Raw genomic sequence first — 24,756 nt, forward strand, 5'->3', positions numbered from 1 at the left:
AAATGGAATTTTGACCTGAACCCATCTAAAAAAAATCAGGATCTTAATTTTTAAAAATAAAATTATTTTTATAATTATATAATTATAATTATTTTTAATTACCATGGCTACTTGTTTCATCCAAAAATTTCAAGTATCTAATTTCATATCTTCCCTAACTATTCAGTCATGGAGTGATCAGCTATCATGAAGCATCTTTGGCTATTTACAAATTAAGTAGACATTTGCGAGGACGACTGGATCATCTCTTTATGTAATGGCACAATAATTTTCCATTATCAAGGCTTGACAATGGGCTGAGCTGTTGGAATACAGATCAAATCAGAATAATCTTTTAAGAGGAAAAAGGCTATCTCTTTTTAAAGAACTTCATTTGTAAATCTATTAAAACCAATGTGTTCTTAAGTACACTGTTAACAAAAATTGGCCAATACAAATAGCAAAAAATGTTGCTGTGATAAAATTTATCTTCAAGAACTAAAGATCCTTGTACCTGCTACAAAGACTACACAATGGCAACAGAGTAAAAAGTGGCACTAGAACGATCTGTATTTGAAAGCCTGATTATTTGGAAAAGAACCAAGACTTTTGAGATGTTCTGTAAAGATGAATCTGGATTGCTCTTCAAGTTTTCCTTCTATAACATTCCCGAATTACGATTTTTAATTTAAAAAGGCATTGATTGGCCCATTATTAAGATGATTAATAAGGAAGACTCTCAACCTAACAGAACATTTGATTCACCTGTGTTATATAAATCAGAGATGTCAATTTCAAGAAGGAGGTCAAGTCAACCTACCTTACCTAAAAGTCTATTCTAACATACTTGCTTTAAGTTGATGAATCTTCTCCAAGAATGAGAAACAGGAAGCCCTATTTATTAATAGACGATTCCCTCCTCTCTCTATCTTTAACTGAGGTTTAAGAAATAATCCGCTTTTGAAGAAAAAGGATTGAAAGTAGACTTCCAACGAAAGCTAACTCGAGGCAAAACGTTTTGTGAGTTGCCACAAAAGGCCACGTTCACAAGGCAAGATCGGACCCTAAGGAAAGAAGGGTAGAAATATAAAAATTTAAGCTTCCTTTGAAGAGCACGTGGCGCAGAACCACTTCCCTCCTTAAAACACGCGGGAGAAAAAGCGCCTCGTGGGGAAGGACGAAATCCATCTATTCTAGAGCATCTCACGGAAGCGATTCGCGTTTAACGGCGTCATCCCGCCTAACCTCTCTAAGCGGAGGCCTTTCCTCTGTTGCAGAGAGGAGGAGCCGAGCCGAGCTCCCTCCATCTCTTCCGCGAGCATCGGATTTTGGGCGGCGGCATCATCCTCCAGCCTTTTTTTTTTCCCGGCCCCCCGAATCGCGATTCGGATTCTAACGAAGCCATTTCAAACCCAAGCGGGTTGCGTTTTCCAAAAGCCTCTCTCTCTCTCTTTTTGTTCTGTTCTTTCCTTTCCTGCGAGGCTGCCTTAGAGGCGGGCTTTCTTCCACGCCCGCCAGCCAGCTGCATGCAGGGGGTGGGAGATGTCACCATGTATGCGGAGCGAAAGGAGGAAAGCGGGAGAGGGAGGGAAAGGAAGACGGGCGAGCGGGGGAGAGGAAGGCGTGAGGGACGGGTGGGGGATTCGAAGTAACAACCTTTCTTTTCTCGGCTCTTCCTGGGAATCTGAAAGTTTTTCTTAAGAGGCAGATCTTCGGGGGCTCTGACGAGCGAGGCCCCCAGCCCTTCGCTAAAGGGCTGTGCCTGGGTCTGCTCGAGGGCCGCAGAGGCCCCAGTCTTGCGGTGGCCACTGCGCGGGGACTCCCTGTCCTCCACGGCGGCAGGGTCTAGTAGCGGCGACTCATCGCTTCGGCTTCTTTGAGAGCGGGCGCCATTTTGTGTGCAATCGTCCGCTTCGGCTGCTGCAGCTATGTTCTCCACACCGAAGAGGCCGCTGCTATCCTCCACCCGTTGAGAGGGCTCGGGCGTTTTTTCACCGCCGCTCATAGCCGCGGCGTCCGCCATTCAAGCTGCGCGACGCAGTCAGGAAAGAAACGACTCTGCGCTTCTCCCCCGGCGAGACCCCCCTTCCTCAACGCCATGCAGGGAGCCCGCAACGCCGCCGCCAACCTCTCTACCTAGCCAGCAAGACACCGCTTCCCGCTCCTTCCCTCCCCGCTTTCACGATAACATGGCGCTGAGGCGTCAGGAAAGAGGAGGGACTTTTTCACTTCCCCTCGCAGCCAATCAGCGTCCAGCGCTTCTGATAAATTTTGAGGAGGCGGGCCCCGAGCGTTCTGCCCGGGGATGTACAAGGGCGTGGCAGCCCGTGGAGTAACGCGTGGTTATGGTTGAAGTTCAAGTTCGACTTTGGTGCGCAAAATATAGGCTCTTTTTCTGTCTTTTTTCCCCCCTCTCAGACGTCATTGCGAAATGGTGATTTACCGGCGCCCTTAACTTGAAGGAAACCGAATTTTTTAACCAGAAGGAAGGAACGGTTTCCTTATTAGATGTTTTAACAGTGAAGTAGCTTGGTGCTTATTTTCTTCATGATTTGAAGTACTGTATTTATGCGCGTCGGTTTTCTGTTCTTAAAAATGTCTTAGCTTCGCCTTCGCTGTCTTTTCCTCCTTCCTAGCCCAAAATAATGCATCGGTATCAAAAAGTTTGGAAAGATGGACAAATTAGCGTAGAAAAGAACTTTCTTTCGCTTTAGTAATGTATTTTGCAGTTTTAGATGTGAAGGCATATACAAGGCTGCTTTTTCATGGATTCAGAAAACTCAGCAAATATTGAACAAAACTTGTATTTCAAACATTATTATTGCAAAGGCATTATTTTTAACTGTCCCAGCTATTCATGTATTTTGATACACATCTTAGGTAGCATACCTGTTGCAAACTTTAGTAAGCTTTTTTTCATTGTCAACACATCTTTGATTATTTGGATTCTAATTAATGCTCCACTTTCGTCTTAACACAGAAAACTTTATTGTTAAGGTGCAAAAGCATGTACCTCAATATTTTGGGGCAATTGTGCACTATAGGCCATATTCTCATAAATAGTAAAATTGACTTCGTTTCAAGTTCAAATTAAAATGTGTGAATTTTCCCATTATGTATCTAATAATAATGTTTGCCATGTTCTTTATAAAAAGTTACAAACTCTAAAAAAAAGTTACAAATCTGGAGACGGGACACGTTGCTTTGGACATAAGATTATACATCTATAAAATAATTGAATTACTATAGTAGATTGATAACTGTAAGAAATAGCCTCTTATCTCATCTTACTGAATGCTAATCTGGTAATGTGATGGAACCCATTTGTTTTCTTCATAAATAAAAGCAAAGTATGCTAATTGTCCACACAGCTTTTTGGGTCAGCTTTTCCTTCACTAACAATGTACATTCTAAGCAGAAATCATTGCAGCTTCATCAATTTTTTTTTAAAAAATCCTGATGTTATATTTCAGTTATTAAAAGAATACTACGTTGATAGTGAAATGAGAGATTTCCTATAGCTGTGATGGCGAACCTATGGCACGCATGCCACAGCTGGCAGGCACAGCCCTCTCTGCGGGCACGCAAGCTGTCGTCTAGCTCAGCTCCACCGTGCATGCACATGTGTGCCTCCTGCCAGCCAGCTGATTTTCAGGATGTAGGGGGTGGGGTGCATGCGGGAGATGTGTGCGCATGCAGGGGGGGTCATGTGCATGCACTGATGCACAGGGGTCGCATGCACATGCGCAGGGGACAGTATGCCCCCCCAGCCTGTTTTTGGGTCCAGGAGGCTGCAGGGAGGCTTGCTAGGCCCAAAATGGGAGGCGGGAGGATCACGCACATATGCAGGGAGACGGGAGCATGTGGGGTCGTGTGCGCAATCGCAGGGGTGAGGGGGGAGCGTAGGAGTCATGCATGTGCAGGGCCTCCCCGCATTACATTATGGGTGCCGGCATGCATGCATGCGCACTTTCAGCACACAACGAGAAAAAGGTTAGCCATCACTGTCCTATAGCAATAGCACTTAGATTTATATACAGCTTCACAGTGCTTTACAGTCGTCTCTCAGTGATTTAGAGAGTCAGCATATTGCCCCCAACAATCTGGGTCCTCATTTTACCCACCTCAGAAGGATGGAAAGCTGAGTCAACAATCGAATTGCCAAACTGTTGGCAGCCGACAGCAGAAGTAGCCTGCTACTTCTATAGTACAATTAGCAACTGGAGAAGAAAGAAAAGTGCACTATACAAAAGAGTAGGTAAGCTTCGCTTGATTCTGGGAGCCATGGTGGTACAGTGGATAGAATCCAGTTATTACTCTGCTCACTGGCAGTAGTTCAATCCTGACCAGCTCATGGTTGACTCAGCCTTCCATCCTTCTGAGGTTGGTAAAATAAGGACTCAGATTTTTTTTTCAGGGCAATATGCTGACTATATATATAAAGCACTTCATAGTGCTTTATAACACACTCTAAGCAGTTTACAGTCAGCATATTATAGTATATACTATATAGTATATAGTCTAAGTACTATTGCTATTCTGAGAAGTGTCTTGATAGCCGAATAAGTTACCATAAACATGTACTAGTTCTGGAACAGATTTTTTACCAAGAGGAGAGACACCAAAGGCAATAAAATAAAAAAGAAGCACAACACTTTGCTTAAATCTGAGTGCAATGGGGGAGGATGGAAAATTGAGCAGTTCATCCATGTGTGCTACATATGTGTTCTTTGCAGATTCTTCACAGCTTTCTCAAATCATTGCAATGGTACAGATTTGTGAGACCAATTTGGATAGATTTAAACTGAGGTAAATCTGTATGTTACTTCATTTCCTTTACATTACGTTAAGTTTGGATTCAGTTCCATCAGACCAAGCCAGTGTGGCCAGTAGCAAGGAAAGTGTATACAGTATGTGAGATTCTAAAACATCCAAAATTTTTACTCACTAATTTGACAGACAACTCTGATGTACAAACAAAGAAGGTTTATTGAATTGCGTTTGTAAAGGCAGGCCTCCTCATCTCTTCCCAATGTGGATTAAATGCGCTTTTCAAGTTTCACACCATGCATTTATACATTTCTACACAATATACGTGTTCCACACAATATACGTCATGTCTAAGATCCCTTACATTCTGTGTTTATGACAAACGTGATTACCCCTGCCTTGTTACAACAGGATCTATCTTATCTTGTCTTTTACCATTTGTCCAGAGCGTGGACTTACTTCCATGAACATTCAGATCAAGCTGACACACAGCGATTAGCTCTTTATCATTTGTGGTTTTTATTTGGCCTTGCTACTGAGGCTTGCAGTAAGAGTTATTGACTTAAAGTATTTTATAATTCTTCTGATACATTTTATAAAAGAGTAACTTTCCATCCATTCTCACAAGTAGATACTTTCCGTGCTACCAAAAGATAATTGAAACTTACATTCTTAGCAGTTTTGCATGGATACCATTGGATTACTTTTTCTCATTGAGATCACCACTTAAATCTTTCCATTGTGGTTATCAAATACTTAAAAACCAAAAAGAAATTTATATCAACACAAAGTGTATTGTATGAACCTTGTTGGTTAATGTATAACCCTAATTAGTTAAAATTACTAATACAAATGTTCGACCTGCTAGCAAAAGCCTGCTACTTTGCTTGTTAGTTGTACTATATAGTAACTTGCATACTTGATTACGTGGTTAAACCAAGAATAGGAATAATTGTTATTGTGAGGGAAGAAATGTATTGAGACAAACTCATATAGGATTTGGGATCAGCTATCAAGGCTTTTAAAAAAATAATACGATTAAAATTTCATAAATTTTAGCTCTTAATTCAAAAGAATGAATTAGGTTTCACAAAACTTACCACTTTTTTATTTCACTGAGTAAATTCTGCCTTTTACATTTTTCCCCCAGAGAGGGAAAAAAACCTGCTTCTGATTTACAGGTTATGAATATAAGAATTGAAAGTTGGTACTTCAGTTGCCTAGGCAACACTGCAGAGGAAAAGATCAGCACTCTGGATTTACTACAAGTATGCTTAGATGATCCTCTTAGGTGCAGCAATTCTCATCAAGGTAATAAAGTTTTAAAGCATAACCTTTCATAAACTACAGTATGTATAACATTTGTCACAAAAATGTGGCAGTATTCAAAAACTATTAGGACAACATTACCTCATTGCTGGCTTTTGAATGAAAGATACAAAGGCTGATTTCATTGTAAAAAATGAAGCAGTTAATTAGTGATCAGGTTTTGTTTGGGATTATATCTGGTTTGTTGGTTTAGTCTGAACATAATCTCTGAAAAAATCCATTATGAATGTATTTTTTGTGGTGTTATTTTTAAAAACTATTTTATTTTATTTTTAAAAATAAAATTTTTATTTTTAAAGATAACACAGTATTTCAAAGATCCTTAAAGAAGGAAAAAAAGAAGGAAAAATACATTAAGAATTTACAAAATACTGAAAGAAAAAGAAAAAATATTCCACCATTCTTACAAGTAACTTTATATTGGAAGAGGGAAAATGATAACCAAAAGTTTGTCCCAGGTGTAAAGGCACTAAAGGAGAATATTGGAGGTTGGGTGTTCTAGTCCTGCTTTAGGCACAAAGCCAGCTTGGTGACCCTGGGCCAATTGCTTATGACCATAGAGGGAGGCAATGGCAAACCACTTCCAAAAATGCCAAGAAAACAGCAGAAACCTATCGAGGCAGTCATCAGGAGTCAACACTGACTTGAAGGAACAAGACTAAAACCAAATGAAACTACCCTAATGATCATATGTTCGTTTGGCACTTTAAAAACTAGTATTATATCACATCAGAAATTGGGACAGATAATAATTATCTGCTATTAATTGGCAAGTATTCTAGTAGCATCCATCATGTAGAAAGCCAATTTAAGATATTATGGGACTTTGGCCCGCTTAATAGAAAAGCATTATTTAAACATTTTTCATCTATGATTCACTTCTCACGAAATGGGAGGCTATATACATTTCTTTAATAAATAAAAATCAGAATTGTTGAGTTTGTGACATTGCCATTAAAATACAGAAGAATTATTGAACCTGGTTATTGCATTTTCCTGCAGTTTTATATGAATTATCCATTCTGACAATTGATACTGAAGTACTATATCAGTGGAAAACAATACCAATAAATGTTTTCATACCAGTAAACATAATTTTCTTCCATTGGTAATTCCCATTGTTACATATCAATTGTCTTGTTTAACTTATGCATTAATTTTTTCATACAAACATTGGCTTGTTCATTTCCTGAATCATATTCAATCATAACTGCTATATAAACTTTAAAAGATTATCTGGGTTTTGTGTTATAGCATTCGGGGTTTTGTGTTATTGGTCAAAACTTTAAATATGCCACCTTGTTTTATCAGAAAGTGACGGAAATGATTGTGGCTGAAATACTGTATAGAAAAACTAGTACCTAGGCAAAGGAGCCTGAAATATTTAGCTCTGAAAAGCAAGGTAATATTTGGAAGCAGCTTAGACAAATGCCTCCCTGATTGGTTGAAGTGTAAGGAGGAGAGGAAGCAGAGGTGAAATCCAGCAAGTTCTGACAGGTTCTAGCGAACTGGTAGTGGAATTTTTGAGCAGTTCGGAGAACCGGTAGCAGAAATTTTGAGTAGTTTGGAAAACTGGCAAATACTACCTCTGGCTGGCCCCAGAGTGGGATGGGAATGGAGATTTTGGAGTATCCTTCCCCTGCCACGCCCACCAAGCCATGCCCACAGAACTGGTAGTAAAAAAATTTGGATTTCACCACTGAGGGGAAGAATAGCATAACAAAACTTGCAAGATTCTGTTATTATGGTTTACTTCCGCAAAGTATGTTTCTAGTCTTCCATTGGAGTTTGTTTTTGGCCTGTTTAGCGGTCCTAACAGTTTTTGTAATTCCTTTTTAACTATATTGCTTATTTAAAAACACTATTGAGGCATTTCTGAACATTCCAGTGAAAGGGTCTTGAAATATTTCATATTTCTTAGATTGCAGATTAAAACTTGCAGTCCATATGAATTACTTCTCTGATGATTAATTTTTTAGCATGTTTGCTTTCATGAAAATAAATATTTAACAACAAAGCAAGACAGGACAAGACAGGGTTTTCTTCTTTTATATTTGTGACATACTTTTAATAGGCTACATATAACTGAATAATCTGTTTGGCATTGATTGCACAGTTGTATCAGACTAGAGTATTTATGCAGGCTTTCTGAGAATCCTGCTTCTATAGTAGTCTTAACTAAATGTTAATAAGGTCCAATCTGCAACTCGGGTAACAACTTAGTAGTAGTTTAAAATTGGACAGTCAGTCCAAATTTTGCTTATTTCTTACATGCTATTATTATCTTACAGTATATTTTAATGCTATTATCAGTAGCATTAAAAATATGTCTGATACTATATCTCATATATTTCTTTAGGATATATCCAATCTAATCAGGATAAATTATTTTGCCTAAGAGACTATGTAACCTTTTTGCAAGAGAAGCTATTAAAAGCTTCCAATCTATAACCAATAAGGAGACAGGCCTATTCAGCCCTGTAGTTCATCCCCCTACTTATAAACCAAGGATATAAAAGCTTCCAGTCACAAAGGAGGAAATACTTGACATTTATTACCTCTGTTAATTGTTTTGTCAGCATCCCTTTGAAAATCTTCAACTATATTTCAGAAAAATCATCTGGTTGCAAGTATTCAGTTTTAACTTCTGTCTTGCTACCTTTATAAATTTCATAATCTGTGTCTCCATAATAATGGAAACACAGTGTCTCCTAATAACTCCATAATTGCCTTAGATTTCCTGATGATCAATTGTGACTTAATATATACAAATTAGGCCATTATGGACATTGTTCAATAAATAGACCTCAGTGCCAGTTTTTCCTGTGTTTATTTTTATTCTGCTCTTAATATTTTCTTCCAAACTTCCAGAAACTGTAAGTGGATATTTGTTGTTGCTTGAAACAGTTTCCTCTAGATTTGATAAAGCATATTGTACTATACATTATTCTGCTGACTGCCAACAGTTCGATTCTCACCGGTCAAGGTTGACTCAGCCTTCCATTCTTCCAAGGTTGGTAAACTGAAGACTCCGATTGTTGGGGGCAATATACTGACTCTGTAAACCCCTTAGAGAGGGCTGTAAAGCACTGTGAAATGCTATATATGTTTAAGTGCTATTGCTATACAGTACACACACACACACACACACACACACACACACACACGCACCAACAGCAGTGCTATTCTTGTCTAAGAGATTCTTCCTTAGATAAAATCCAGAGAAATCACAGTCTAGCCTATAATCTTCCATCAAAATATTAATCAGGTCTGATTCTGTGATTGGAAAGGCCTAATTTCCCAATAAAAGTTGAAAGCAAAATGCTTAATTTGCAAAAATGTGACCCCAGGCATATTATGGGACAAGGCATAACGCATAAAAAGAAACACTTGTAGATCAGGGGTGGGTTCTACTTACTTTTACTAGCGGTTCACATTGGGGCGGCACGCTTGCTTCACTCGCGCATGCACAAAACCATTTTGATAACATTGGAGTCAGTGGGCGGAGCCTTCCGCCAGTTTTACTACTGGTTCTATAGAACCGGTGCGAACCAGGGGCAACCCACCACTGTTGTAGATGGTATTGCTGAATTTAGAAGAGTCCTGAAAGAGCCATGTTATAGCATATAAAGACATTGGTGTCAGAACACAGGGAACATCTTGTGATATTGTAATGTATAACTTGTAAATGGTGTAGGGTTCCTGCCTAAGCAGGGGTTGGACTAGAATACATCCAAGGTCCCTTCCAACTCTGTTATTCTAAATGTAAACTTCTAAATCTAAATACTGTATAAAAAGCACTGGGTAGGAACTGGTAGTTCAAGAGAGATCCCCTTGTGTTCTTTTTTCTACAGAATACAGTTTATTTTACAATCTCCACATCGGGAAGTTCAATTTGGGCAAGGTCACATCACGCAACAGATCCCAGTATTGAGTTAGGACAGCACCTGCTTAGCTTCCAAACGCTCACAAGTCAGCAAAGCGCTGTGGCTTAAGGTTGGTAATATGTATCAAAATTAATAGCAGTCTGTAGATAGAAGATATTTTTAAACTATGCATGTATGTATGTATCTATGTATGTATGTATGTATGCATAAAACTGTCTCATGAATACCGATAGACTAACATGTTCACATATGCACTTAGAATGGTTCTAATTAGAGCCATTTCTGGTCTGCCTGTCAAGCATTAGGTAGCAAGGAAGAGATGTCTATATCTCTTTGCTACTATCTATAGCAGGGGTGAAATGCTCCCAGTTCGAACTGGATCGCCCGATCCTTTAGCGATGGCAGTGGGTGTTTCGGAGAACCGATAGCAAAAATCCCTGCGCCTGCCCCCCCCCCATGCCCAGCTGAGCCGTGCGATCATCAGAGGCTTTTTTTTTTTTACTTTTAAAAGCATTTTTTCTACAATCTCTTCAGCCGAAGAGGTTGTAGGAAAAAAAATGCCTTTAAAAGCCTCTGGCGATCCCAGCTGAGTTGCCTGATTGTCAGAGGCTTCTAAAAGCATTTTTTTTCTGCAACCTCTTAAGGTTGTAGAAAAAATGCTTTTAAACGTTAAAAAAAAAAGTTGGCCACGCCCACCCAGTCACATTACTCCCCCCAAGCCACACCCACAGAACCAGTAGTAACAAATTTTTGATTTCACCCCTGATCTATAGGTAGTAGATTAGTTTTTGCACCCTAGTTATAACAGTGATAACATTAAATGTGTAATTATTATATTTTGGGAACATTCCTTTTATAATTTAATCTTTCCTCATATGCTTAAAACTGTCAGTAAAGGGCTATCCCGAGATATTTGGCTGCCCAAGGTGCAGCATCAGCAAATGGGCATATTTCCCTAGCCTAGCCTAATTAGGCCCATAAAACAGAAGAGTCCCAGAAACAATCACACATGTAATTAACAGTGTGCCTTTCATGGGACTCAAAATTAATCATCTGGTGTACTTGCCTTATTACAGTTAATAGTAATCTGCTTTTCCCGGAAGGAAGGTGGTGAGGAAGCAGAGAAATGATCTGGTTTCATGAGATCTTTCAGGACTTGACAAAATAAGCAGGTAAGTCATTAAAAATCTACAGGGAAGCAATCATGCAGGATAATCATAGTTTGTATAATTTATATATTACATTCTAATGAGATTTGATTATAGATAGCCTGGTTCAAGCATGTATAAAAGTGACAATCTTCATTTTGGTTAATTAGGCTGCTTCTATAAAAAGTTGATCCTGGGTTGAACAACCTAGATCCTTTTTTTCTTTCCTAGAAATTTCCTATTCTGGATTGGATTCTAAAGAATTTGAGTAGACAAAAGTTAATTGTTGGAATCAGCCTTTAGACTGCAATAATTAATGGATATTAAAAATTAATAAAAATTAAGATGTTCTTCTGAACAATTTTACTTTTCATTAAAATAGTACCAGCAGATGGCAGTAATAGTTTAAACAATTTCACTGTATTCTCCTTGATGTGAAGGTTACTTTTTCATAATAAATTGAATCAAGACCACATTTATGGAACAAGATGAGAGATGCAGCCTTTTTTTCTACCCTGTGATGTTTATTTTTCTTCTTTTGATGGTGGAGTAAAAGGAGGTTATAATCCTGTTGCTGCTAAATATTTGAATGTAAGTGTCAGGGTTCTAAGTAAGCCCACAACAAAATCAAAACTCCAAGGCAGGCATTTCCCTCAAAGCTTGAATTTATTAGAGATGTCATATTGGCAGATATGAGAAAACCCAAATCTGAAGCCGACGGATTTTCCCCACCCAAAGTCAAGTCAAAGCTCCTTCCCCTGCATCCACATGGGCATCACATGGTCTAATCAGGTCACTGTCCTAACTGTAGTCGACTCCCAGTCACACCTCCCCAGGTGCAGGCTGAAAGTCCTTGACTCCTAAGGGAAAATATGTTGTTATGGCTATACACCCCACTCTGTCTCCACTACCCCCCTCCCATTCCCACAGCTTGCCCATCCACCACTGTGGCAGCCCTGAAGATTCCAAGTTAAAGATAGCTGACAGAAAGATCTGAAATTCATTCTGATAGTAAAATACAATAAAAGTCTTCCCAATAATTTTGAAAATATCAAGTAGATGCTTCTCTTCCTCATGTATAGTTTTTCCGTTCAATAGGGGTTTTATTTCAGCTTGATTCTTTTTTTATAGGCATGTGTTTTTCCATAATTGAGTTTATTCCTATTTTTATTTGAGCAGCTTTAAAAAATATTAATATGCAACAGCTTGTTTCAGATTAAGCTGTTCTATTTTTGCCTTGACTTGGCATATTGGGTCTTTCCATTGTATATATGATGCCTAATGTTTTAAACAGTGTCATAATATTTTCATGCAATATTCAAGGCCTGAGATATTTATTAAAAAAAATAACTGCAGCATGGAACAAGTACTTTTACAAGAAGCTCATATTGCTCCTGATTTTTAAAAAATATGAGATAGATTATATAAATATATATAGAGAGAGAGGGGGGGGAGGGAGAGAGGGAGGGAGAGAGGAGTCACAGCCCCGAGGGCTCCTACCACCAGTAGAACTACTTTAGCCTTTATTTTCCTCATACCTCATATGTCTATACTCCATGACTGCCTACATGCTCTGATGCCTTCACAGTTTTAAAATTAAAGTTGTAAAGGAAACCATGTTTTTTCAAATCTCAAAAATCTACTTGGCTGGAGAAGAAACTGAGGTCTACAGTTGCTCCAAAGATATTTTCTCGTAAAATAAAATACTTGGCATTGGTTGGCTTGGGAGAACCATTCTAAAATTTCAGCAGAAAGACCACCATAATGTCCTGCCTGATGTCTTAAATATTCATAAAAGTTTAACCTATTAATCATAGAAGAGATTGAAGGAAGCTAAGAATAAGAACCTTCCCTCTTTAAATTACTAAAGCAGCTATAGCACATGAAGCACGTCTTTTGAATTCTTTACACAGCCCTATATATTTGCTAGTACATAAGGGATATTTGCTTCCCTTTTAAAAGAATAAAATCAACTGCTATTGTAAGATTTCTAAGGGGGTATGCATTTTGATTCTGGACAGTTGCCGGTGCTTGTTCCTATTCAGAAATAGCAAACACCTTAAAACTAATGAAAAATAATTTGATAAAGTTGATTCTATAGCTCTCACATGTCAAATCCTTCATAAACCCATTTTGAGCATCAGTAATATACAATAAGTTTAGCTAAAATATAAAATTAATAATACTTTGAAGTAAAAGATATTCTGCCTTTCCCAATCAAGCATGGAGATACGGAACATAATTCAGTGTAATTTATTTGAAATGTTTTGAGAACAGTATAAGGCTATTATGCAAAAATATTTAATCACTAATACAGTATTTTTAATAAATGAAAACCATAAAATTTCTCTAACATTTTGGCAAGTATTTGTCAGTTCAGTAGTTCACAACTTAAGTATACAATCCTTGGTATATTTACTGAGAAATAGTCCCACTATGTCATTTGGACTTATTCCCATGTGTTGTAAGATTGTAAAAATTGTAAGATTGCAATTTAATGTATTTTCTATTGCGTCTTTTTTAACTATTACTCCAGGCCCAGTCTGGAACATTGCATTAAACCATAAGTCACTGGATCTGCTTCCCTTGACTGGTGAACATTTTCCAGAATAAAGCAAGTTAAATAAATTACAAGAGTGAAACATGACCATAATATTTTAATCCTATACATACAGAAATGTCCTAAACAGTGATATTGGTAATTAATACTTAAAAAAAAAAGAAGTAAAATAATCTACTATATACTGATTATTTTAACATAATTACTTGTGTAACAGATTGTGAAAGAAAAAAAAACTGACACCTTATTTTCTCCATTAGTTTTTCTGTAAACATAAAATGCTTGATGTATACATTTTGCCAATGTTACTGTTGAACTGAGGTTGGAGTCTATACTGTATGGAAAATAATAATAATTATATTTCAGTGCACTAAGTTGCATATTATAGGCCCACATAAAAAAATCATTAAAATACTCTGTTTGCCCCAAAATAAGACATCCCCTGATAATAAACCCAATCGGGCTTTTGAGTGCATGGCAATAAGGCCAAGCGCTTATTTCAGGGTTCAAAAAAAATATAAGACAGGGTCTTATTTTCGGGGAAACATGGTACTGAATTTATTGTTGTTCAAACCTAATTGTAATTTTTTTTATTCAATTTCCCAGTTTATTGGCGTTTTTCCCAACTTTAACTGGGAAAGCTAATCAAAGAATAGCTGGACATTTTTCTGAGATGTTAATCAGAACACTTTGCAGTTGAGTTGCTAGAATAACAGTAGGTGATACAGACGGTTCTCACAACAGAGAATTATAGAATGGTACAGACTGGTGCTAAAGAAGTCAATGCTTTATCGGGAGGTCTATTATAAGAAAATATCTGAATCATGGTTTTAATCATGGCAATCGTGGCTTATTTTAATCACAATTAGCTAAGCAATTTAAACTCCTGATAAAACACATTATAAACATGAATGAATTAATTTAAAAACCTGGCCTTTCTAATGTTTTCTAGTGGGGATCCCTATTCCAAATTTTTGCAAGGTTGCCAATGTTTTGTTTACATCTGAATCACATTATATGTATTCTGAATTTTAATATGAGAAGCATATTAAACAAGTTTCTTACACAGAATTCATGACAGAAAGTATCTCAGTGGTGGCAACAGGATATGCTTTTGTCACAATGAGAAAAAAGAGTTCTCCTCTAATTTGATTCTATTTTATGTGCTTGTGATGTCACAAGACATTTACAAAAGGGATGGAGCTTGTGGCTTCTTATCATGTGCCACCCTTTCCTTGTCAAGCATCTCCATCTGTACCTGCAATGGAGGCTAGGAATATGAGCAATCATGGAAACTGAGAAAGAGGTTTATTTGCTGTTCGCCCAACTAATTTCCCCAGTACTGATTATAATTTTTATTTATCAAATGTAAGACAAACCAAAAAATGTAAAGCGAGAGCACCATTTTATATACAAACTGATATGTTACCTCAGAAAGGGCTACACAAAGCAAAACAATTCTGTTTAAATGAACTCAAAGTATTTCAGCTGTCATTTTTGGTGTTTCCATGTTCTTGTAATGTTTATTGAATCTGCTTATTGCACAGCACAATCATATAAAGTTTTAGATTTTCACTGTTAATTAAGTGCCAATTTTCAAATGATTATCTTGCATCTATGCACTTGGAAAAACCCTATTTTATTACATTAGCCATGTTAATTGTTGACATGTTTATCTTAACATTTTACCCTAAAAATTTAAATCAATCTGTATTTAAGATTCCTACTGGCTTATTATTTTAGTTTATCCTAAAATATAGCACTGCTTTATAAATGGTTGGACATCATTTGAGTCCTCATTATTTTTTGAACACCATCCACTGTCCAATACACTACTTGTGATAGCTTGTACCCATGCAAGTGATGTACTTAATGCCAAGTAATGTACTTATGTCAAATCACCAAGTAATAAGTAATTCATCAATTTTAACTTCAGGCTTTTTGAAACCTTGTTTTATGCAACTTCCTGACTTTGATACTTTAAAAATGCCATCCAGACAACTTGTGTTAAGTTGCCATTTGAAACATCAAATGTGGGCATTTTATAAACAGGGACACCTGCTATATAATATGTCTAAAACTGGTAGTTTAGAAATCATGTCTACCAACAGGACGTGTGAAATATTTGGTCAAGTACCTGTCTCAGCCATTGAGACATTTACAGACTATCACAAGACTATAGTTGCCACACATTCCAAATCACACATACCGGCAGTTACAGTATTATGGTCAACAGGTACAAATATAATAGGGATTGAATTGACTGTCACAAAAATATTAAAAAGTGCTTCTTGCTCCACAAATGGAATGCAAATACGTACATATAAGACACTGAAAGCCTCTTGAAGCTTTTGTCAGACGTTGCTTTCTAATTCTCTGTCATTCTCCCAAGAATCTGTCTCTTCCATGTGGTCACACTCAAGGCTGATTTCACTAGTGTCCATGCTACAGTTAGATCCACTGTCTGATTGGTCCATTTGTTCAGACTTGGATTCTTGCTGGAATATGCTGTTCCTACTTGATGCTATTACAGGTCCTTCCAAATCAAGGACTCCATTCTCACCCGAGGCACGTAAAACCAGTTCTTTGGCTTGACGGATAGAGTTAAGCCAGAGCTGTTTATTGAAAGTATCATTTGCTTGTAATGAGTGGGATTGGCTTTGTGATCCATTTTTGAAGCTGATTCTAAAGAAGTTTTTAACTGGAAGAAAGGAAGCAAATCAGTATATAGAATGCTTTCTGCAAGATGATTTAAATGCTGTGTTAATTTTCAGAACATTTGAGCTTTTGTTTGTAATTTTCCACAAAATGCTAAGGCTTTAAAACAATCGCACCCGTTAATTTAAGAACTGGATTTCTCTAGGTGCCAGCTACATGAAGGACATGTCAAAACAGCTTCTTAACAAAACAGCAAATGGATAGAATTTTAAATAAATAAAATTCTGAAATGTCAACATCAAAATAATCTGAATCTTACTTCTTTCGTTGTTGCTGAATGCACCACGTATGGATCCACCTAATCGCACCTCTCCATCTTGCAAGTCTTCCAACATTAGATCCTTCACAGGGATGGGCTGACGATACATTTGGTAGCAGAGTTGTTCATTATGAAGAATTGCCCGAGTAATTACTAGCACCTCTTGGAAAAGAAAGACATGAAATTTCTGAGGAGAAAAGAAAAAAAGCTTGAGTCTCTTTTCTAGAATTTTCTAAATTTCTTATTTAAAAAACAACCAATTACTCTAGGAGAAAACAAATATTCAATCTCTCTCTCCCTCCCTCTCCCCCCCACCACACACACAGCCACTTTGCTCTTTATTTTCCAAATCCTCTTTAGTTTCTTCTTCAGGTATTCTTCTTAAGGGCCTGGTATTTTTCTAGCTTCTTGTACTCTTTCCTGATGTTGCTATCATTTGATACTACTACATCTATTGCCACTGTTATCTTCTAGTCGTTGTCTACTACCATGATGTCTAGTTGATTGGCCAGTACCTGTCTGTCTGGATCCAGATGTCCTACAGTACCTTGGTCCTATTATTCTTCACAACCATCTGGGGGACCTACCATTTGGACTTGGGAGGGTCTAGCTCATACACTATGCAGATGTTCTTGTACACAGTGCCAACTACTTGGTTGTGCTGTTGAATGTATGCTGTTCCTGTCTCCATCTTACATCATGCCACTACTGTATGTCTTGCACCTCTGCATAATCTGCACCTTGGGTCCTTAAGTGCAATAGAATCTGCTTCCATGGATCTAATGCTTAGTGCCTATTCTTGTGCTTCTCTGATCTGTGTCTCAGTGCTGCCTTTTAGTCAGCCCTTCCCAGCCATTGGTAGGGTTTCCCAATATCTGCCACTTTAGCATATGTGTTGATAGTACATCCCATGCAGGGTCTTGTCTTCCCAAGGCATTTGATCTTTCTCCTTGATTTTCTTCTCATGTCTGCTGCTGCTTCAGGCATTTTCTCTGAAGCTCATTTTTGTCTGCCATCTTACTGATGTATTCCTGGACGCTATGGGTTTCAGACTTTGATACTCAATAGATCCCACCCCACCCTCTTTCTACCTAGTATATAATCTCTGTTGGACTTAGGTTTGAAAATTCCATATATTGTGAGAAGGTTCAGGATCTTCATGTTCTGTTTTGACCAGGTCATTCTACCAACAAGATATCTGATAACGCACATGGCATATATGTTAATGGCATGGATCTTGTTCTTCCAATTAAGTTGGGTCTTCAGGATCTGTCTTATCCTTTGATGGTGGTACTTGGGATGCCACAACTCTCCAGTCCTAATGACATCCTAATATCCTCACTGTAGTTGTGTGCCAGATGGATATCTTGCTCACTCTTGCATGGAATTGTATGTCATCTATGTAGAGGTAGTGGCTGATGGTAGTTCCACTCTTGAACTTGTATCCATATCATTCCTTGTGATTATCTGGTGGAGGAGGTTCAAACCTATGCAGAACAACTGCAGGGTCAATATATTGCCTTGGAATATGTGCACTTGATGGACACTTATGCAAGTTATCTTGAATTGATTTCCAGTGTTATTTTCCACAGTCCCATTGAGTTCTTGAGGAAAGTCCTTAGTGTCCTGTTGACTTTGTATAGCACCAGGGATTCACAGATCAAATTGTGTGACACTAAACCATAGGCTTTCCTATAGTGAATCCAGGCTGTGTTCACATTGGTCTGTTTTGACCTTGAAATTTGGGCAATTGCTATGAACAACTAATGTTTTGAACTGCTGGATTTGTTCCCTTCTGAGATGTGCTTATATACTGACCCTGTGGTCCTGCAGCTTGGCAGCCATGATCCCTGATGGGACTTTCCATGTAGTGGAAGACAAGATATTTTATGGTGCTGTTCCTTTGTAGGGATCTTTCATGATCTGTCCTCCTTTTATGGAACTGAATGCTCATTTAAGAATGTACTGGGGTGGGGGAGCCCTAAGGAAATATGATGGATGGATAGATAGATGGATGGATGGACAGATGGAAAGATAGATGGGTGGATAGACATATCACAATTCTATTAAAAGAAGAATAATATTTTCTAACACACATTTGCTCGTTTGTTGTTCTAAAGTCTGCTTAATCATACTAACTAACGGTAGCCTGAAACATCCAATGTGATTAATTTGAGCAACAATCTGTTGATGTAAAACCAGAATTCAAAGGAAAGGAAATAAAACATACCAGTATTTTTTTAAAAAAATAATAATAAATCTCTTACCGCTCCCCTGTTGTTTTTTAGTTCACCATGACAGCAAACAACACGTGACTCATCTATTAGGGAGTCCCTTTGGGTATCATCAAGATATATCAGCCTCTCTTTGTAATACTGACATTCAGATTCTCCTGTCTTTTTATTGATTTCTGATACTATGCCTTGAACAATATTCATCTGGAAAAAAAATTAAAGAGATCATTTACAAGCAGGTCAATTTCCAAGACAGGTTGACAAATAGCTGCTAAAATGAGATCTATTAAAAATTAAGTTTTCAATATTTTTTTTGGCACAGAGTTTCTCAACTTTGGCAGCTTTAAGGTGTGTGGACTTTAATTCCTAGAATTCTTCATTCTTCATAGGAAACACTGTTCTAGATATTACTGACAGTGGTTCAACTGAATGTGCAGGAATGACATCTGCAGGAATTTCTTGGTTATCATTAGAAGAAAATATTTGTAGCTCAGGGTTGAAATGAGTCCTTGGTCTCTGAGCTTGATTGTTTTCTTGCAGATGTTTCATTACCCAAATTAGATGAGATTATCAGTGCTGGACAAGTGAATGAAATGTCTGCACCAACCAAGTTCAGCACCAAGGACCCTTCACTTCTTGATTGCTTTGCGAGCAGGAATATACCATATGATAATCAATATGAATACATCCAGTCCCTGTTCAGTGACCAAGTTCTGTTCCAGTGACCAGATTATTATATGAAATAATTGTTGTGTTTCTCCAAAAAGACAACCCACCTTGAAAAGAAGCCCTAGCACATTTTTGAGCGCATGCAATCAAATTAAGCCCCACTCACAAAATTAACCCTAATTAAGACCCCATCGACACAGGTAAAAAAATAAGCTAGGGTGGGGATGGGGGGGTGGAACTGCCCTACTTACCAGGTCTCGCACACCCAATCACCTGCCTGGCCGCCTTCTGCAGTCGCTTGCCGCCACTCGCATGCATCACCCCGGCCTCCGTTTCACCTTCAGATGCCTGCCAGAAGGCATCTACAGCTGATAACAGAGCTCCAGATCGATCCAGAGCTCTATTATCGGCTGCAGAGAGCTTTCCGGAAGGCATCTGAAGGCAAAATGGAGGCCAAGATGATGCTTGCGAGTGGTGGCAAGCAGCCGCAGAAGTAGGCCAGCAGCCAGCTCCTGCTGGGTGGGGCTGTCAAGTTAATAATTAGAACCCTCCAAAAAGAAAGCCTAGCCGTTTTTTCAGGGGTCAAAAGAAAATAAGACCCGGCCTTCTTTTTGGAGAAACACAGTAAGCATACAACACTCACTCTCTCTCTCTCTCTCTCTCTCTCTCTCTCTCTCTCTCTCTCTCTCTCTCTCTCATCAGAATTCTTTGTCATTTGATTTTCTAACTAAAACCACTAGTATTACGTGTGCTTGACCCCAAACTTGTGTTGTAACTTGCTATGCCATAGTAAATAGGTATGCTTTTCTAAATAAAGTGATTAAAATTAGTGCTGCATACTTCTAGTAAAAAACAGTTGTACTGAACTTCCATATCTTTTTTTTTATTGCAAAAGTTTTACAATTACATTTTCACCCCCTTTTTCCCCCCCCACCACCCCCAAACTTCCCAACCTCCCTAACCCTCCCTAACCCTCCCTAACCCTCCCCTCCCCCCAGACTTCCCTATAATATACTCATAACTCGTAAAAAAACACACACACACAAAAAAAACCCTTAATATGACACTTATGTGTAAACTTGAACCCCTCCCTCCCCTGTATAATTTTTCTTTTTACTTCCATATCTTCATTAAGGGGAAGGAATCCTAAAATTTGTGGGAGCCCTAAGCACTTGGTGCCTTTGCTATTGCAATATGGCTAATATACAATCTTCTTGAAACCCTGGTCAGCCTTTGAATATTTAAGCAGTAGCAGCTATTCCCAGAGGATTAAAGAAAAGTTTTGGCATAAGTAGCTTTGGCATGCTTCTGTTTCTTAGAACTATATCTAAGAAGTAACACTATGGAGAGTAATATTTGAAGGTGTGATATTTAGCCATAAATGCATACACATATGAGCAGGTTCATGTGTTATCAGATTGTTTGTTTCTGCTTCAACAGTTCAACACAATACAAGGAAACTATTAGTATGACCAACCAATTCGGGTTGTGGAGGTCATATGAACTGCTTTGTCAAAGGAAAGAGACTGCTTTAAAATTTAAAATTCATTAAAAAGGGGGCTTGGAGGTGGATATATCTACTGGAGCTGCCTAGTCTGGAAGAACACTTAGCTAACGGGGCAGGAGAAGGCACCTTAACTTTTCCACAGCCTCTAAACACAATACTGCATTTCTACTTCTACACTGCTAATATTCTTACATTAACTGTAAGTAATTTTGCTTATCAAACACTACAGACTCACATACATACAGACACTATTGTAATTCTAATCCAAGCAACTGCCTTGAGATGAATAATTCAACATTTTTTAAAAAATAGCTCTACTTGCTACATTGTCACTAAACACATACAGCTTCTTCAAGATGCTGATGATCTGGATGATCATTTGGTGTATGCCTCAAAATCTCTCTGAGTAGCAATGGATATTTCACCAGACGGCTGCGTGGGATATCAAGGAAATTCCATAAATCTAATTTACGACTGAAAGGCGATTCCAGGCAACGCTGTAGGAAGTCTTGCACTCTGTGGTCCTGTTTTTTATGGTCCAACAAAGCTTTAGCAGCCACTTGATTGCTACAGTAACTATCGTAAGAATTCAAGAACGGCAGCTAAGGAAGAAAAGAAATGAAAATAGTATGTGGCAGGAGTTTTTACATGTTCATATTCAAACATATTTAATGGCTTTAAAAATAGTTATTGCAGCCTGGTATCCAACAATGAGTTTAAAAAGCACATTTTTCTGACCAAGTCCAATATATTTGAGCTAATACAACAATGCAATCTTCCGAAGCAGATAGATATATGTTACCTTAGAACATTATATTGAACCTAAGGATTATGTATCACAAGCATTGCTCATTGGCACATGCAAAGCTTATAAAATAGACATCTGTTAACACATGAAACTATGAAAGCAACTTTTGAAGTGTGTTCTTTACCCTTAATCTTCTACAGTGTTAGAAAGGTGCCTCAAGTATTAAAATCAAAGATCCTTGTCTTTATTTATTTATTTATTTATTTTATTTTATTTTATTAGATTTCTATACCGCCCTACTCCCGAAGGACTCAGGGCGGTGCACAGCCAAACAATAAAAACAATAAAATTTGTATCTTTTCCAACTATATTAATTTTAACGCAAATATTTACAAATCCTGTACTCGTGTTTCTGTAGACATGTTTGTAATGCCAAATAAGATTGGTATTTAAAAAATAGGAACAAGAAAATATATATGAGTATTTTACATACCCAGCTCACAAGAATGTGACCAACTGATTCTGTAGATCCATCAGTCTTCCTAATTTCCTTCAGTCTCCTAAGAAGATCTGATGAAAATAGAATACTGAGTATTATGGGAATGAATGAGTATTATTGGTTTATGAATCATTCACTGATAATGTTCATAACATGAAAAGCCAGGCTTAGCAGAAAATGTAACACTGGTTTTTCCTCTACAGTGGACTAGGCTTTTGAACTTTTGTGTGATTCAAACATACTGGGTTTCCCTATATTTTGGCTAAACAACAGAAAAGGGAAACTTGTCAATTTAGTATTAGTTTCTAGTAATAAAAACTTCGCAAAATGACATTAAAGCCCCAATCATTTTTATAAGAAAGTGAGTCAAGTGGCTATCCGTGTTTCATGCATCATGCCTAATGGTTTCTTCATACATCCGTTTTAACTGCTGCATTGACAGTTTCAGTTTTGATCAGAGCAGAATGATTTGTAGCTCTTATTACAAAACATTTCCACATTTAAGCATCCAGCCCACCTTCTAAAGATGAAATGATGGTCAGAGGAAAAGCAAAACAATGCACTTCAGAAATGACCCTTTTGCAACAATGTTAAGACTTTCTTCTAATACTGCGGCTTAATTAGGAATCGGAGTCCCTCCCTTCATAGCACCCTTTAAAAAAAAGAACAGTCCTAAAAGTAGCTCAATAGAGAGAAACAAAGGCACACATACCATAATTTTACAAATCTGAATAAGCTGAAATAATCGGCTATGTAAAATATAGCCCGAAACTTTTGGTATGTACTCCAGAATTATTATCATTATTATTAATTTGGATGGTGGTGGTGATAGACAATTTGGTTTTACTAGGATTACTCAATTCCATAATGAAACCTTAACAGATTCCAACCAATTCCAAGGTAATGTCCTCTCCATAAATATAAACCTACACAAATATTATAGAAAATTTTAAATATTGGACATTGCTGCATATTTCAGCTTATAGATTTTGCACAGCACTCTAAAATTGTATACAACCATTTCTCCAATATACTGAATCCAAGAAATTATACCTTCGTGAAGAGGAATTAAAGAATCTAGTGTTCCAAAAATTTGGTTTAATTCTTGTTCAGACATTATGGATAGCTTAAGCATTGGATCATGGTACGCCTGTGCAAAGACAGAAAAGCCATACTATAAACAAATATTTAAACTCCCTTATTAGTGATCATATTTATGCTCTGGCTTCTATATTCAAACTTTGTCTTCATTAGCATTGATCACAGAAACAGTATTAACAAGTTTCAGATATGTAAGCATGCAAGTACCTTCTTTGCTAATTTTAAGTCTTCAATCAAGTCTTCTTCTCCTTGTGAAAGTTCAAATATTGCCTGTAATTTTGAAAATAATTTGGAAAAGAAAGTGATATTTTTATAAAATAAATAAATGTGCTATTCCAAAATAAATAGAATAATTGAAATAAGGCTAAAGATACAATTTTTATCATACAAAGATGATAAAATCAACAGACTAAGTAGTTATTCTATTTTTTATGTATAAATTATACTCCAATCTACAGCTTTTGTGTTAACAACGATTAGTTGTATGACTAATTATATAGTCCATTTTGCTACATCAGGAAAAATTATAAAACAATGGATTCTAGTATAACAGTTTCTGACTTTCAGTTAGCATGCTTCTTTATTAGAGAATACTATTTTTATATCAATATTTCAGAATGAGTTTCATATATTTACACACAGAGACACACTTCAAACACTTTTCAAGTTATGGCCAATAGTAAGGTAAAATCATCAGTGTTCATTTTGTCCATTTCCCCTATATGTTGCTTAAAATATTTTGCTCATGACCATGGGGATGCTGCAATGGTTGTAACTGTGAAAAACAGTCATTTTTTTCAATGCTGCTGTAACTTTGAACAATCACTAAACAAATGGCTGTAAGATAAGGACTACCTTGTATCTTGTATGTTTCCACTTCCTTAAATTTTAAGTGCATCATTGGTCCTACTGTCGGTTTCAGGACAAATTGATGGGTGCAAATTATATTGTTTCCATATAAATAAATTGGTGTACATTGCATCTTCTTGTGCTTTAAAAAGTATATTTTTATAGTTTCAAAATAATTTAAAAGAGGAGGAGGAATTGTTCAAATGTCATTCTGTTTTTTGCCCTTACTTTACTCATGACTTGTTTCAAGAGATTTTTATGTTACTCATAACTTGTTTCAAGAGATTGTTATGCTTAAGGTTCTTGGAGCGCACAATGGCCTTGCATGGGGGTTTTGTGGCAAAGCAAATTGACTCATTTTATTTCCAGATGAGACCCAGTCTATTTGTATAAAAAACAAGAAAAGCTGCTACTTTAAGCATGAATGCTTGGAATATCAAATAAAATGCCTTGCTTCTGATTAAACATGCACTAGATCATTCTGAATGAACAGCTCAAC

General features: G+C 37.3%; 2 protein-coding genes and 1 long non-coding RNA gene across 14 annotated transcripts in view; 1 reads left to right on the plus strand and 2 right to left on the minus strand.

Moving 5' to 3' along the window:
* The window catches only part of TASOR (transcription activation suppressor), a 67,129-nt gene extending 64,913 nt beyond the window's left edge, over positions 1–2,216 (minus strand). For 6 of the 10 annotated variants that reach the window (XR_015732667.1, XM_087887866.1, XM_087887864.1 and 3 more), the window contains exon 1: positions 1,636–2,203. Coding sequence is in view for 9 of the 10 variants with exons in the window: in XM_087887866.1 (XP_087743992.1) it covers positions 1,636–2,002 (367 nt within the window). In the remaining variant the exon portion in view is untranslated. Of the gene's footprint in view, positions 1–1,635 lie in introns of all 10 variants that reach the window. The other 4 variants (XM_034436754.3, XM_087887868.1, XM_034436747.3 and 1 more) reach the window with 1 other exon arrangement.
* A 90-nt stretch (positions 2,217–2,306) lies between these two features.
* The window catches only part of LOC117676976 (uncharacterized), a 30,769-nt gene continuing 8,319 nt past the window's right edge, over positions 2,307–24,756 (plus strand). The window contains exons 1-5 of the long non-coding RNA XR_004594587.3: positions 2,307–2,350; positions 4,716–4,788; positions 5,900–6,060; positions 9,933–10,074; positions 11,042–11,137. This is a non-coding gene — a long non-coding RNA (uncharacterized LOC117676976). The remainder of the gene's footprint in view (positions 2,351–4,715; positions 4,789–5,899; positions 6,061–9,932; positions 10,075–11,041; positions 11,138–24,756) is intronic.
* The window catches only part of ARHGEF3 (Rho guanine nucleotide exchange factor 3), a 134,662-nt gene continuing 123,256 nt past the window's right edge, over positions 13,351–24,756 (minus strand). For all 3 annotated transcript variants that reach the window (XM_060688323.2, XM_034436806.3, XM_034436787.3), the window contains 7 exons: positions 23,616–23,678; positions 23,361–23,457; positions 22,302–22,378; positions 21,405–21,662; positions 18,918–19,088; positions 16,651–16,837; positions 13,351–16,374 (listed from right to left, as the gene is read on the minus strand). In XM_060688323.2, the coding sequence (XP_060544306.2) occupies positions 16,028–16,374; positions 16,651–16,837; positions 18,918–19,088; positions 21,405–21,662; positions 22,302–22,378; positions 23,361–23,457; positions 23,616–23,678 (1,200 nt within the window). In that variant the 3' untranslated portion in view covers positions 13,351–16,027. The remainder of the gene's footprint in view (positions 16,375–16,650; positions 16,838–18,917; positions 19,089–21,404; positions 21,663–22,301; positions 22,379–23,360; positions 23,458–23,615; positions 23,679–24,756) is intronic.

The sequence above is a fragment of the Pantherophis guttatus genome, chromosome 2 (genome assembly GCF_059756535.1).
Source record: "Pantherophis guttatus breed Tessera chromosome 2, ASM5975653v1, whole genome shotgun sequence".
Lineage (NCBI taxonomy): Eukaryota > Metazoa > Chordata > Lepidosauria > Squamata > Colubridae > Pantherophis > Pantherophis guttatus.